The sequence below is a fragment of the Haliotis rubra genome, unplaced genomic scaffold (assembly GCF_003918875.1).
Source record: "Haliotis rubra isolate DU_JTF1 unplaced genomic scaffold, ASM391887v1 Scf555, whole genome shotgun sequence".
Lineage (NCBI taxonomy): Eukaryota > Metazoa > Mollusca > Gastropoda > Lepetellida > Haliotidae > Haliotis > Haliotis rubra.
The window spans coordinates 10,710-25,682 of record NW_025767252.1 but is presented as its reverse complement, the minus strand read 5'-3'; the positions used below and the strand labels follow the sequence as shown (position 1 = coordinate 25,682).

The 14,973-nt window shown below is 39.6% G+C and overlaps 2 protein-coding genes across 2 annotated transcripts; both read left to right on the top strand.

Annotated features, from left to right (window-relative positions):
• The first annotated feature begins 3,739 nt into the window (after nucleotides 1–3,739).
• LOC124253833 (dysbindin-A-like) lies at nucleotides 3,740–10,461 on the top strand. Its single transcript, XM_046687680.1, has 5 exons — nucleotides 3,740–3,880; nucleotides 5,935–6,039; nucleotides 8,354–8,414; nucleotides 8,857–8,989; nucleotides 10,220–10,461. Exons 1-5 carry the CDS (start codon nucleotides 3,819–3,821, stop codon nucleotides 10,444–10,446), a joined length of 588 nt encoding a protein of 195 aa, XP_046543636.1. The 5' UTR covers nucleotides 3,740–3,818; the 3' UTR covers nucleotides 10,447–10,461.
• Nucleotides 10,462–11,100: 639 nt separating this feature from the next.
• Nucleotides 11,101–14,209, top strand: LOC124253836 (nuclear-pore anchor-like). Its single transcript, XM_046687684.1, has 3 exons — nucleotides 11,101–11,235; nucleotides 11,951–12,082; nucleotides 13,400–14,209. The coding sequence occupies exons 1-3, from the start codon at nucleotides 11,124–11,126 to the stop codon at nucleotides 13,762–13,764; spliced, it is 609 nt and encodes a 202-aa protein (XP_046543640.1). The 5' UTR covers nucleotides 11,101–11,123; the 3' UTR covers nucleotides 13,765–14,209.
• The last annotated feature ends 764 nt before the right edge of the window (nucleotides 14,210–14,973 follow it).

The following is a 14,973-nucleotide window of genomic DNA, read 5'->3' as shown; positions in this document are numbered from 1 at the left end:
GGCTGGTTTACGTGCCAGAAGACCTTATTTTGGCCGTGCGCTTCGACAACAACATCGTCGACATCAAGTTCAATGGTGCACCAACGTTCAGGCCTGCAACCTACCGAATTGGCGTAGAATCTGGTTCAGTAATGAATCACGATTTCTATTGAAACGACGCGATGGAAGAATGCGGGTGTACAGACGTCGACGTGAACGTTCCGCCGACGCTTGCGTTTCCCAGGTGGACAGATTCTGCCGGGGCAGTGTTATGATGTGGGGAGCGATCACCTGCTGTAGGAGAAGTGTTTTGGTGATGATCCAGGGCAACCTGACAGCTCAACGGTACTGTGACGAAATCCTACGCCCACACCTCCTTCCAATTATTGATCGCCAGAGGGAGTTGTTTTAACAGGACAATGCCAGAACCCACACAGCACGTCACACTAGAGACTTCCTCCAGAACCACAACATCAATGTGCTCCCCTGGCCCTCAAGATCACAGGACTTAAACCCGATCGAACATCTGTGGGATGCCCTGGACAGACGGGTGCGACGCCGTAACCCTCAGCCCCAGACACTTCAGCAACTCGCGCAGGCACTACAGGCAGAGTGGGCTGCGATTGGGCAACACGAGATCCTGAGACGTATTCGTTCGATGCCGAGGCGATGCCGTGCAGTTCTGGATGCCCACGGTGGTCACACGAGGTATTGACTCCAGCGCCACCACACGTCTCCATGTGACACTCAAACTGACTTTCCTCGAGTTGGTGCCAGAGACAGATAAGTCTGCATTCCCAGTGTGCAATTTCGCTATATTTCATTGACTCATAAAGCCTACAAGATGTTTCAAAATATACATAAAAATACAGTTGAAATTCCTATATGCGTTTCTTTTTTGGGAGAGTATATATATCATTTTGCCCCGTTTTATTAAGCACAATGTTAATCAGTATACAGGAGATCGGTATGCCTGTGATCACGGGGCCTCATTTGGATTGTAGTTATTACACCATTTTATAACATTTATCCATACGCAAAGTATGTAAATATGGTCATATCGGAGTATATCTGCATGATTTGACTATTTAAACATGTACTGATCACCCTGCGTTCTTCTGATCGTTATTACTAGCAAGTAATACAGAACCAAGAGAAATATAGAGATGATCATATGTGCCCATATATATGTACGTTACATGCATCAATTAAACGTTTCATATAATCCGATTATATTGGCTGTGTTCAGCTGGTAAAGAAATATAATATCTGCGATTGATTCACCGGGTTTCATATTTCTGGAGCTGGTCAAAGGGCGTTAATAAAAGCTATATGTTTAAAGAAGCGCCTGTAAAATATCTACATCACAGTAAGTCATCACATTTCAAAAATGACTATCGCCGGGAAGGCCACGTTTCAATTACATGGCTGTAGCCGGTAAAGCCACATTTCCAATAGATTAATTAATGGATTACCGTAACCGGTAAAACAGTGTCCCATGTATAATAATATATTCACTAGAAACGAATAATCGTTCCTACTCACAAGCGTGGTGTTTAGCAGTACCGGTAAAAGACTGTTCCTACACTAAACGCCAAAAGAAACGTTACCCTCCTACCTTTATGAATTACTTAAAACTATCAAAGATATGTTAGAAGGCATTAGCTTACAAGAGAGCTTAACAACACAGCTTTATGAAAATCACGAACCAAATTCTCCAACGCATTCATTTTTATGTGAAATGCATCTTTTTCAGAAGCGTTAAATTGTCCAATTTTCGACCATGCCGAAATAAACCAATAACAGTGATTTAGATGTCCACAAGAAAGGTTGAAATAAAATTCTGCTTTGAAACAGAGATAAAAAAATTAAAGTCACCATATTTCAATTATTAAAACAAAAAACAACTGTTGTAGAGTGTGTACAATTGTAAAAGAATCATTTCTATGATTTCAGTCTTTTAAAACATTTTCTGCTGATTTGCATTAGTGAAAACAAGTAAAACGTGTCTTTGATATTGTGAAAAAGTGTTTAGGAACACCTAAAATGATCTTTGTTAACATTTTTGCTTGCGAAGTAACATTTTTCCATTTTCTGTTTACACACTGCAATATCAATCGCCAAAACGTAGCAATATTCAAGCAGTATTTGCATCAATACATATAACCATTGACGCTCGTATTGCATCACTGAAGACCAAGCTTCTGAACCAACACCTGAGTGACATGGAATATACGGACCATGTGGGCGACCTCCTTCATCTACAGTAGGGGTGTAAAAAAGAATGTTTTTAAATGATGTTTTGTGGTCTTACGCCATTTTATCTGTTTGTACACATGGCAACAAACTAAACCATTATCGTTATTGTTATGTTTTACGGATTAAGATTTATTATTATTATGTGATAATATTATATATAAAATATTGTGCTAATTATAGAAATAAAATCTGTAGTGATCTGAATAAAAGTATGAGGAAACATGTCTTGTTTTGTTAAATACGGTAACCTGTTTGGATCACTAAGCATGTTTTGAGGACATGTTTGTATTGTATTCACTTCCATTAATTTACACTATCACCTATAAAGGTTTCCCTTATGATTTATCTTTTTGTTGCGCAATAAATTTCCCCCTGAAAAAAATAACTGCATTTTCAAGTATATTTCACACCTAATTGTAATAATTATCCTCTCTGATAAACAATATCATTTTACAGGCACTATTTAAAAATAATTTAAATATATTGATCTAGAAATGAACACGACAGAGTAACTATAATCGGAAATTAGCACTGTTCCTATGCAACCTTTGGAAGAAGTGAAGAATAAGGTCTTGAACGAAGACTAAATTCAGTTGGTTATGATGAAAGCGCCATGTCATTGAATCGACTCTGGATCAGACAATCCGGTGACTGGTAGTAGTGATCCTCGCCATCTAGGTAGGGTGACAAAACACCGAGCCTGACCACCTGAGGCATTGGCGGATCGGGTGTTACGCCTCCTCCAACCCCCCACCCCTCTTTTGCACACTCTTGAGAAAGGGGTGGGGTGGGGGTTGGGTTTGCACACTTCATTTTCACCCGTTTTCAATGGTCAATTTTAATATTTTCAGGACGAAGTGGGAAGTAGGGGTGCGCATCCTGCAAACCACCCCACACCCACCCCCCTCCCCTCTGGATCCGCCTATGCTGATATGTATAACCAGGGATCGAGACTATATGATCATCGTTGTTGTAGATTATCCCTCGTATAACTAGCCATGCATGATCTGAATTATGCGAGTGTCACAATTCCTGTATTTAACTGAAAATTTTCAGCCCATATGTTCCGTGCTTTTGAACACCGTGCATACTTTTGTGAAATGGGGGTTAGTTTCCTCCAAAATCTTCAGAGTCAGAAACACACATTTCAAACAATGATGTTGCTGGACACGATATATTAAACAACATTTGGTGCCATAGATTAGTTTGATCCAGAATATATCTCACATGTAATCATTTAATCTGCTGAAGAGACATAAAGCGACCCATGTTCCTACAATCCTTGTCTGAAGGTTTCATGTGACTCTTTTGTCAATTAAAATTTACATCACAACAAACATAATTCTAATGTGGCTCTTTTCCCGTTCATATTTGCGCAGCGTCTAAATGTGACTGCTAGACGGAGCCCAGTGAAATCCGGAAGTGTGGCAGAACGGGTCACGTTGTTATCATGTGACTTGTCAAGTATGGCGACTTCCAGTGAACGATAAACAGAGTTCCGCCCGTGTGATACAGAATTGTGAGAAGAGCAGGGAAGGGTGCACACCTCTGGATGATTTGAATGATCTCCCGGCATAACGATGAGTGTGTTAGAGAGTATCAAGGGTACTTTCCACAGTGTACAGCAGGATATATTTGACGGGTAAAGTTTCTGTCGTGTACTGATGTAGTTCACTTAGTAAACATGGTTGATGAAGACGTTGACGAAGACACATTAGGTGCTATTGTCATCTGATCTTGGGTATCGTATCTTGGGTTAAGAGATAACATCGAAACATACTTTTATGTACTCATTTACTTGCAAATAATCAATACAGTATTATTTCCTACTGCATTGCGTGTGTCGTAGAGTCGCAGTTTCTGTAGTGTAATTATTCCCGTGGGCACCATAGCAGACACCCATATTTCTCAAGGGAAATTATTCCATTGGTACAGTTTCTAGTTGGAAGATCTTTGCATGATACATTTACATTTGCAATATTTGCTCATGGAACTAACTCTATGTGAATCAGATCGTCTTAGCCTCACTAACACCAGCTGTCACTGTTTGTAATACCACCCTTGAGGTCACTCCATTATCCTTAGTGTAGGCATTCCGTGAAAGGAACATGAAACTAGTGTTCAGAGTGCTGTCTCTATGTGGCTTTAAACGTACAAGTGCAGATTTCCAAGGTGCAAAACTATTTGTATGTACATAAAGTGAAGTTGATGTATGAAATATGACAATATTACATGTTTATTATTACATGTAGTGCTAGGGATCTGGGGTCAGTTGCAGTAGTAGCGACATCGGTGTAGATCCTAACCACGTTATCAAGCAAATGATGCTTGATATGCTTGAAGGGAAAGTCATTTGCTTGATAACAGTGTTAGGATCTACACCGAAACGTCATAACTACTACTGCAACAAAGAAGTTGTCTATCCATAAAAGTGTTCCACTTCATCATACCAGCTTCTAAATGCCACTTAAGGAAGCTATTGTTGTGCTTTGAGAACTGAACAATGTGAAGGTGTGATGTCATAGTTGGGAATACTTGTCATGTTGTCCTTATTATTGGCTTGTGAACTATTTGGTCATGAAAACAAACATTTGGTCATGTTCACAAATCAGTGTCCTATCTGAATACAGCGTTTTCTCTATTTACAGGCATTTGTTAAACTGTACATATGTTACAAGACAAATCTTATGGACATACATGTATTGTCAGACATGTGAATTTGTAACAAACATGGCAGGTTTGCTGAAAGTTTACTTTGTTTCTTTGTTATAAGTATGAACACAGGTGACTTTTTCAACACCACCTGCATTGTGAGAACAAGATTGAGTGATTCTACCAAAAGTAGCAATATTGACACATGCTTTCAGTATGTTCACCACAAATATTTGTTGGCACTATTAATGTCGTGTATGTTAATCAACATTTACGAAAACAATACTTAGCTGCACAGTTTGGCACAATATTAATTTATACAAAACATAAGCAATCAGCATCAATTGTCACAATCATAAAAACTATTTTTATTGTTTCATATATCCTGTTGATAGTGTCAAAACACAAAAGTGATAATTGTGTATTTATTATATGTCTTGTATTCTCATTTGGAATCTGACAATGGACTAATCCATTTTACCACTTTGGTAACCATGGTAACAAGTAGGAGAACGAAAGGGTATCTGACTAAGAAGATGAGACCATGGTGGGAAAGGGGTTTGTGCATGCATGATTAACACCAGGTTCCCACTAGATTTCTTGACTTTCATACGTAAATGCAGAGGTTAAAAAATCCCGACGCCCAGGACAAGTCAGTTTTCATTTCGGGCAATCAAATAATGGTATCTTACTTGTCCATGGGCTACTAGATAATTTCCACTAATGGTTTCAAACTGCAAATAAACTTGGATTTAATTTCAAATCTGCTCAAAATGTAGCTATTACATTTCGCAATGATAATGAAGTAGAGTTATCTTTCTTTGCTATTTATCACTTTTCAATAAATAGTCCAGTAAACATTAACATCAAATACCATGTTGATTTCTTCTTTCATAATTATGTCATAAAATCAGGGCAAGTGGAAAATTAGTCAGGACAAGTTACTTCTTAAAGCCCTGTGGCAAGTGGCTTTTAAAAAAAAAATTGAACCCCTGGTAAATGTTTGATAATGTTCAACACTGTTCTACTCTCTGCCTACTTAAGTCTGAAGGCACTGACGTCACTGGATGCTCAGCCTCGACAGGATATCCTCAAGCGATTGCGATCAGATGGAGTCAGTCTCGATGCAGGGGCAGATTTGCTCAACAAGTAAGTTTATTATGTCTATTGCTGCTTATGTATGAGTTTAAGAAGCTAACTGTCATGCATGAATGTTTTGCTGATAAATCACATGCACTGACCCATGGTACATTGTATACTGGTACACGGTACCCTGGGATATTAGTGTGATGAGCACAATTAGAACAGGCCTTTACTGCTAAACTGGCCTAAAGGTTTTAGCAATTCATGCTCGTCGTAAGAGATGAACCATGTGTGGTAGTCAGGCTTGCTGAATTGGTCAGTCACTGGATTGTATGGTCAAGATTTGATTATTTGCAGAGTAGGACATTAACAAGAAATGTCTAAAGAAACATGGTACATTGACACATGGCATTCTCATACATGGTTCACTGGTACTCTAGTGGTACATGGTACAGTGATACATGTATCACCAGTACATGGTACACCAATATGTGGTACACTAGTACATGTTACAGTAATATACTCCTCACAAAAAGTTAAGCAATAATATTTTCTTCATGGGTATATGAAGTTATTACTTGGCATATAAGCCATGCAGAGAACCCTACGATTGATGAACTTAAAGCATTTCCCATATTGTTTTCTGATAACATTGTTAGCACAGCCTGCATAACTGTAAACACCTCAAAACTCACATGCAAAATGCATGGAAAACATAATGCTATACACGTAGCACATGCGTTCTGATTGGGCGTTAAAACTGCCAACAGCGACAAATTGTTGACAGTAACATTTGAGAAATGGCTAAAGGCGTCTTGACACCAATTGAAGTTGCTCAAATTGTTGGAATGGTGCAGGGGTCAGACCCAGAGTGCTGTTGCCAACCATTTCAATGTTCATCGAGCGTCATCTCCAGAGCGATCACTCGTCACCAACAGACCGGATTGATGACTGAGAGACCACGCTCAGGTCGATCCAAGGGTGACAACTCCCAGAGAGGACCGATGCTTGGCCACCTAGCCCGGCCCGGAACAGGTTCACCACAGCCAGATCTCTCCAGAATGACCTCCAGAGAGTTGCTGGGAACAGAATCTCACACACAGACAGTGAGGAACAGACTCCATGCTGAAGGTCTCAGGTCGAAGACCAGTGCAAGCGTATCCACTGCCTGCACACCATCGTCAACAGAGACTGAATTGGGCTAACCAGCAGCGTAACTGGAGAGTCAATGCGCTGGCGTAATGTTCTCTTCACAGATGAGTCAAGATTCTGTCTGGACTTCAATGATGGTAGGGCTTCGTGTGTGGAGAAACCGTAACGAGCGATACATGGCTAATGCGATTGCTGAACATGATCCAGTATGGAGGTGGGAGTTTGATGATCTGGGCAGGAATCCAAGTTGGACGCATCGAACTGATCTTGTGGTCATCAGGCGAGGTACCATGACAGGGTGTGAGGTGCGAGGCGAAATTGTCACACCTGTGATCATTCCGTGGGCTCAGCAAGCGGGTCCTAACTTCATCTTCATGGATGACAATGCCCGTCCACATCGAGCAAGAGTTGTCACTGATGTTCTTCAGACCAACAACATCACCCATATGGACTGGCCTGCAAAGGTCTCCTGACCTGAATCCCATTGAACATGCTTGGGACATCCTCGGAAAGGCGTGTAATGCGGCCTCACGTTAGATCCTCAGACTCTGGATCAGCTTGAACAGGCATTGCGCGGAAGAATGGCAGAACATTCCACAACAGACTCTAGACAGACTCATCTGGTCAATGCCTAGAGCGTCTTGGAAGCGTGTATTCAGGTCAATGGTAATTTATTACTGCGTTATTAAACTTTGGATCAGTGCTCAAAACTGACAGTAAAAGTGTTTTTCAGACATTTTTCACCCTGATGCAGCACATTTTGCACGGCTTTTTCAGTGACACTGTTTTTGATGATTTGCAAGTCAGTTATTGTTCAATGAATTTTGATTTCTTTGTTGGAAAAGTGTGTGGATATGCTTTATCTTTGTTATGTTTGATTAAGTTGTAATGATCATGAGTAAAGGCATATGTACTGACCAAAAATACACTTGTTGCTTAATTTTTTGTGAGGAGTATAGATGGTACATTGATACATGTAGTACACAGTATATCGTACGTGATATGTGGTACACTTACACATGGTACATGGCGGGGTGCTCGACACCTTCTTTACCCTTCATGGCACTGGCACCATCAACAATTAGTTTTATTTCTATCAGTATTGACCTCAGAGCAGGTATGACTAAATCTCTGCAGAAGTGTGCACATGCTTGTCTATCATGCTTTATTACATAAAGATGGACAGTTTCACAGTTGATGTGTTTGACTTGTGACCCTGATGTTGCAGATATCAGAGGACATGGAAGGAGCTTCAGACGTACACCTCTCGTACAGCCAAGAAAGCCGAGGTGAGTATTTAACACGCCCAGTCAGTTCATGTTTAAGAATAAACTGTTATTTTATGTGACTTGTAGACATGTGTGAAAGCCTAATGGCGCGACTTTGGTAGCATAACCTTATTATTTGTTCTGGGTTGTTTTATTTTTGACAACAATATTATATAATGGTATATGTTGAAATAAGAGAAAATTATTGGGAATTGGTGAAAAACTAGAAATTTGATAAATGAATATATTTATACCAATATTAAAAATAATGAGTGAAAAATGAGAGTAATTGCTGAATAAATGAGAAGATAATCGAAATTTTGCTACCAAAGGGGCACCATTATGCCTTTCTGGAAAACATATTCAGCTACAGCCAAATGAGTCTTGATATGAAACCACCAAACTTTGTTGAGTGTTGTGTTATGAATTATTGCTGTGACATGCTCATCTGACCATGATGCAGGAGGTGGACAGCGAGATCGGTCAGCTGTACAGCAATTGGAACAAACAGGTGGACATGGTCAGTCAGATGGAAGAGGAGGTCGCTGAACTGCCGGACGTTGTCACACTCGTCAAGAAACTGACCACGGATCTGGGTAGGTGTCCCCCAAATTGTGTGAGTGCCCAAAATACTGGCTGTGGCAAAAACTGGAACCTACCAGTGGCGGGATACAAGTTCCTCATGCTTGTTGTCATTTGCTCTTCAAGCTGAAGTGTAGCATCTTTACTGAAGAGTGTTGAGACAACAGTGTTATATTGCAAAGTCAGCAATACTGACAGGGTTGTATTAACTAATATGTTCCTACGTGGACCTAAGGTTGATAAATGATCTACCACCATCACTGTGTGAGCGTTATGTGACACATTCAGGCAGGTCACAACCACCCAACTTGTAGCCATCCTCTGTCGACCAGTGTGTTACCTAACATGCTAGTATAAATACCCTGGACAAGTCACCAGTTGACAAGAAAAGTCGGGAGTATAATTGTGCTTGGTCTTGTTAGCTCAGATTGTATTAAGTGGCCTTCACACGACAAACTAAAGTTTGAAAACCAGCTATTCCATCAAACATTTGGTGTTGTCAAACTCAAGTTTGTCGTGTGAAGTGTTGTCAAACTCGTGTTATTCAGAAACAACTAATTGCAGTCAACTTAATTGTCACGTGACCACACCGATAGAGACATGGCTTTCAAATGACACGAAAGTTTGACAGCATGTGTTTGACGTGTGAAAACCCGAGTTTGATAGCTTTTAAAATTTTAACAGCATGTGTTGTCAAACTATAGTTTGCCATGTGAAGGCTACTTTAGACCGCATAATATACCTAAAATCTACGGAAAATGATGCTAAAACCCACGTTTTGCCATGATATAAAACTTTGTCATCCCAAACTGTGTTCCACAGGAAATATTTCTAGTGTGAAATCAAACGATATCTCCTAGGAGATATCATTTTGACAGAAGATTTTGTACAGTGCCCTGACAATGCTATGACGTCATGAACTTGATGATGTCACAATGCTATGACATCGCTGCACTGCAAGTCTAATAGCAGAACCGTGTTCAGAGATGTACATTTTTCATTGAAAACTAATGAAGAGTGATTTTTGATGATAAATAGAATCTCACCCTCGTGTCTTCTGTATATCAATACTTGTTGATAAAAGTAAAAATACCCTCGCAACCCTCGGATATTTGTAACTTTATCAACTCGTGGTGATATATTTGATATCAAAAGACACTCGGGTGAGATTCTCTATGAATATTATACACTGATAATCAGGGATAATCATGGGATGACAGTGAGCCATGTTTGACTGTCTCCAGGGTACATCAAGCGGGACTGTGAGGTCGTGGAGGGGGCCCTGGAGAGGTTGGAGAATGTTGTTGAGGAACTGGAGCATCAGAAGAACAAGAAAGCTCACCTGGTTCAGCTTGCAACTTACAAAAAGAAAAAGATGGAAGAGGTGGAGAAGGTCAAAGGTCAGTTGGAAACATTAATCACAATTATGGTTGTTAGAGCCTGTGTGAGATCAGATCATGCCTTATCATAGCTGATAAATATTGCTGTGAGATATTACTGAAAATATTACTGTGAGACATTGCTCTTGCTATGAGATATTGCTGAAAACATTGCTGTGAGGTGTTTTTGTGAAGTTTTCTGCAAGAGTAAAATGAAATAAGAGGGTTTTACAAAATGCTCTTCCTGCATACATAATTTCACGTCCCACGCTATGATATTGCTGGAATATTGCAATAAGCGGCGTGAAACTAAACTCACACATAACTAAATTCCAGATTCTTCAGGAAATGTATCAGTTGATTTTATCATTGATTTGCAAAGACCCAGTTTTGTGTAAGTACTGAGTATATTATAATCAATACTGGTTGAGTTGCACCATATCATAACGAAAAACATTAGGTCTGAAGTGTCACTGTGTAGTATGGTTGGACCATCTGAAATCCTTGAGACAAAACAAACAGACAAATGTGGTGGAACCAAGTGGTGCATATCCTGATACATGTATCATGTTTCTCACATTGTTCCTGATTATGGCTGCTTGGTCTGCGTGTCTAGGCTGATGTAATGTTACAGTGTTTTCCAATATTAACTAATATACTTGACTTCTGCAGTTCAAATGGTTGAGAGTCACATGATTTTCCTTCTGCAGATTGAATGGTAGAGAATGGCTAAGATTTTATACAAATGGCTAAGAGTCATGCAAGGGCAATGCAGGATTGTGATCGGCGGCGCCAAGCGAGCCTGAAGGAGAGACAGGAAGCCTTCAGCGAGGCCTTCACGGAAGACATGGACTTCTACAAGACACACGGCCACACAGAACGTAAGTCAGACGTCACAGATTGGCAGGTGCCACTGAAGTTCCCTTCTTTGTTGTATGAGAAACACAATGTCCTCCATGTTGTCGTGTACCGATTACAGTGATACTCTCCTGTATCCCTCACAATGCTGACAGTACAACACATCGATTGATACGTGAATGGTATCAGACTTTTAAAGATAGACAAAAGTGTTCAAACTCAAATTTTGATTGACAACAACACAACTTTCATGAACCACTTTCCTTTCTTTCATCGCTGAAATAAAACAAACATCAGAGATTCATAAATCATATTAACTCAGGAAATGTTTTGACGTAGACAGATGGAGGTGTAGGCATAACAATAAGGTTGGGTAGTGATACGATGCATATCCTGATACCATGGATGCATTACGATTCCTATCTCAACACAGTACTTGTATTTCATCAGTTAATACTTCCCCAGGTGAATCTTAACACATAAAAGTTGTTGTTTCTCCACAAAATGTCGCACACGTACCAGCTTTGTAAAGTTTTGCCGTTTGCAGTCATTGGATGTTGAATTACATTGATTCAAGACTTTGCTAAGTGATGTACAGTCGCATCAGAAACTAAAAGACTGTTGAATATTGCCTCATGATACCTCAGTCCTGTGGAGAGGTGGTGGTGTCACTACGTGTTGTCGAATATTATAACTTGAGTAAACCGAGTCAACTGAAATTACATCCTTTTGCTCCAGAGTTGAAGGTGTCTGACATTCCGATGCCCAAGGTGAGCAGTTTGAGTGACATCACGATAGATGACGATCAGATGGTCATTAACAGCTTCCTGGCTTCCACAGAAACAACTCCGTCGAAGGAGCGAGCAGCCGGTAAGACAAGCACCATATAGGTTCAACACAGCTGTCTTTATATTCCTTGTATTCTAAGTGGAACATGGATTCAGACACAGTTTGAATTGTGGATCCAGAGGCTGGGTGTTGTCCATCAACAAACTTCTTTTATTAAACTTAGTGTACCGGTACTTAGACTTTGTACATTTAGAAGTTGTACAAGTGATCTTTTGTTTGAAACTCACCAACCAGCGATATAACATTGGACAATATATGTTTGATTGAAAAAAATCATGAATGTGAGGGAGCATTCATTGAGTAAAAGTCTGATTGTGATGCATGTTTTACAGAAGACATAGGTGATGATTTGAGGGAGCATTCATTGAGTAAAAGTCTGATTGTGATGCATGTTTTACAGAAGACATAGGTGATGATTTGAGGGAGCATTCATTGAGTAAAAGTCTGATTGTGATGCATGTTTTACAGAAGACATAGGTGATGATTTGAGGGAGCATTCATTGAGTAAAAGTCTGATTGTGATGCATGTTTTACAGAAGACATAGGTACTCTTTTAACCAATATATATGAAAAATTTGTGGTTAGTCTTATGCGGAACACCAAATTCATTCTTAAAAAACTTGTTAATTTATGTATATGATTGACGACCATAAAGATTTTCCATGACACAACTTGTAACATAATGATTTCTTCCTCGGAAGCGAGGTTGTGGTCGAAAGTAACAATAATATTGTAAGTAGTATTATATTGACACCAACCTCGCTTCCACGAGAGAAATTGTTATGTTATGAGCTAAGTCATGCAAAATCTTATTGGCCATCAATCAAATACATAATTTACTACCAGTAGAAAGTAGTTTTGATTTTGTAACTCGGTGAAAACAAACCTAAATAGCATTTATCCTCAGACTGGGGGATGTTCGCAACAGTGTGCTGTCATTTTTGAAAATCGTAAAGTCACAGGCTAAATTCTGTTAGATTTAATGAGATCATGGTTTGTTTTCATCAAGTTAGAAAATCAAAACTACTTTCTACTCGTAGTTACATATGTATTTGAAATGACCAAAAGGATTTTGCATGACACAACTTGTAACATAACGATTTCTTCCACGGAAGCGAGGTGGGGGTCGAAGTGACAATATTGAGCGATAAAGTTCTTGCTACATTCACGTGGTTAACGTCCACTCACCAGTATGTAGATACTAGTCAATGTACGTCTTTATATTTGGTCTTATAATCCTAAAGTCTGATTGTGATGCATGTTTTACAGATGACCTAGCTGAAGATTGTGAGGAAGCATTCATTGAGTAAAAGTCTATTTGTGATGCTTGTTTTACAGATGACATAGGTGATGATTCTGAGGGAGCATTCTTCGAAGATGATTACACGGCAGAGTATAACGTACAGGACGATGAAGACCTTTTGGAGGATGATATCGATGAGATGTCACATGAACCTGTGGAGAGAGAGGAACTTGTGGAAACTGGCAGTGTGAATACAGACTCTGACGATGCAAACATCCCTCCTACAGAGGGGAAGGAGGGAGAAGAGAACAGCGCTGTACCAGACGTCCCTCCAACAGAAAAGAGTCCTATAGAAGAGAACAAAGAAGAAAGTGGTGCAGAAAAATCTGATAAGCCGTCAGAACCTCCCAATAATGTCGCTGACCATGAGCACTCTACAGAGGACGCACAATGTAGTTGAGAACACTTAAGATTAACTACACAGTGAACAAGCTATGTCTTGGACAGTATCAGTGATATACAAACTGCAGATTGTCTCTCTCATCATGTGATTAATATATAATTGAAATCTGTTTAGTTTAAAATATCCATCATGCCTATGTTTTATCTTAGGGATTGCCTGACAGGCCAGTGCTTGTTAACTGGCTACATTGTACATACTGCAAATACTCATGGCTCTGTGGTTTCATGGTGGCCCGACAGATACATACATGTGTTTACATAGTGTATACAAATATATATGCAACAAACATTGATACAAGGTGATGTCTCAGATCCAAGAACTGTACATTCATTGATCGTGTTCATCATCATGTAAGTATATTTACAGTCAGAGGCCCAGATAAGCTGCCTATCCGGGTAAAATAAGCATAGAAAATTTCCAATGAAGCATTGAAAAATAATTCTTGTGTACCAATTACACATTTAAAATGTTAGATACGCAAAAAGTTTAAAACAAATGCGTACGGAATATATTTATAAAAATCGCTTACGTTATGAAAAAGACATTGATTACTATCAAGTTGTACTGTTAGTATAGGACAAGTGTTGTACTGTCAGTATAGGATGAGTGATTTTTTATGAAATCATTTCCATTATAGTTAAGTTGGTTTTGATTAGGTATGACATAAGGCAGAACATACCTGCTTAGTAAACTTACTCAATGACATAATACTTAGGTGAGTAAAATGACTGAAATACGCACATATTTGAAAGCAGTGGGTAACGGAAAATGAAATACCCACTCAACATTCATAATACCCACTCCAAAAAAAATACAGTGGGTACAGTACCCACATGAGCTAAATCTTATCAGGAGCTCTGTACAGTGCTGCTGACCTAGTGACAGTATCTGTGGCATCCAGGAAACCCAGAGGTTCGGGACTTGAAATTCATGATAGTCCTCTAGCCCAGCACTATTACTTGTGCTGTGGACTAATCCAATGATGGTGGCTCTCTAGGATGGCAGTTCTTGTTGGGTATCAATGAGACACAGATGTTCTGCTCACTGCTGTCCGTGTCGGGAATTCATGGTTCAACAAACCAGTGGCACTGTACAGGAATACAAGTACATGTGTATCAGGAAAGATAAATCCATGTGAGGGTATCCAAGTGGTTAATGCGTTTGCTCATCACGCTGAAGTCCTGGGTTCGATTCCCCACATGGGTA

What these genes read in the sequence shown, in the direction of transcription:
- LOC124253833 (XM_046687680.1), top strand. Translation starts at nt 3,819, where the DNA reads ATGAGTGTGTTAGAGAGTATCAAGGGTACTTTCCACAGTGTACAGCAG. An exon ending in GTACAGCCAAGAAAGCCGAG is followed by an intron (nt 8,415 to 8,856) that starts GTGAGTATTTAA and finishes ACCATGATGCAG; the next exon opens with GAGGTGGACAGCGAGATCGG. An exon ending in GAAACTGACCACGGATCTGG is followed by an intron (nt 8,990 to 10,219) that starts GTAGGTGTCCCC and finishes GACTGTCTCCAG; the next exon opens with GGTACATCAAGCGGGACTGT.
- LOC124253836 (XM_046687684.1), top strand. Translation starts at nt 11,124, where the DNA reads ATGCAGGATTGTGATCGGCGGCGCCAAGCGAGCCTGAAGGAGAGACAG. An exon ending in GACACACGGCCACACAGAAC is followed by an intron (nt 11,236 to 11,950) that starts GTAAGTCAGACG and finishes CTTTTGCTCCAG; the next exon opens with AGTTGAAGGTGTCTGACATT. An exon ending in GTCGAAGGAGCGAGCAGCCG is followed by an intron (nt 12,083 to 13,399) that starts GTAAGACAAGCA and finishes CTTGTTTTACAG; the next exon opens with ATGACATAGGTGATGATTCT.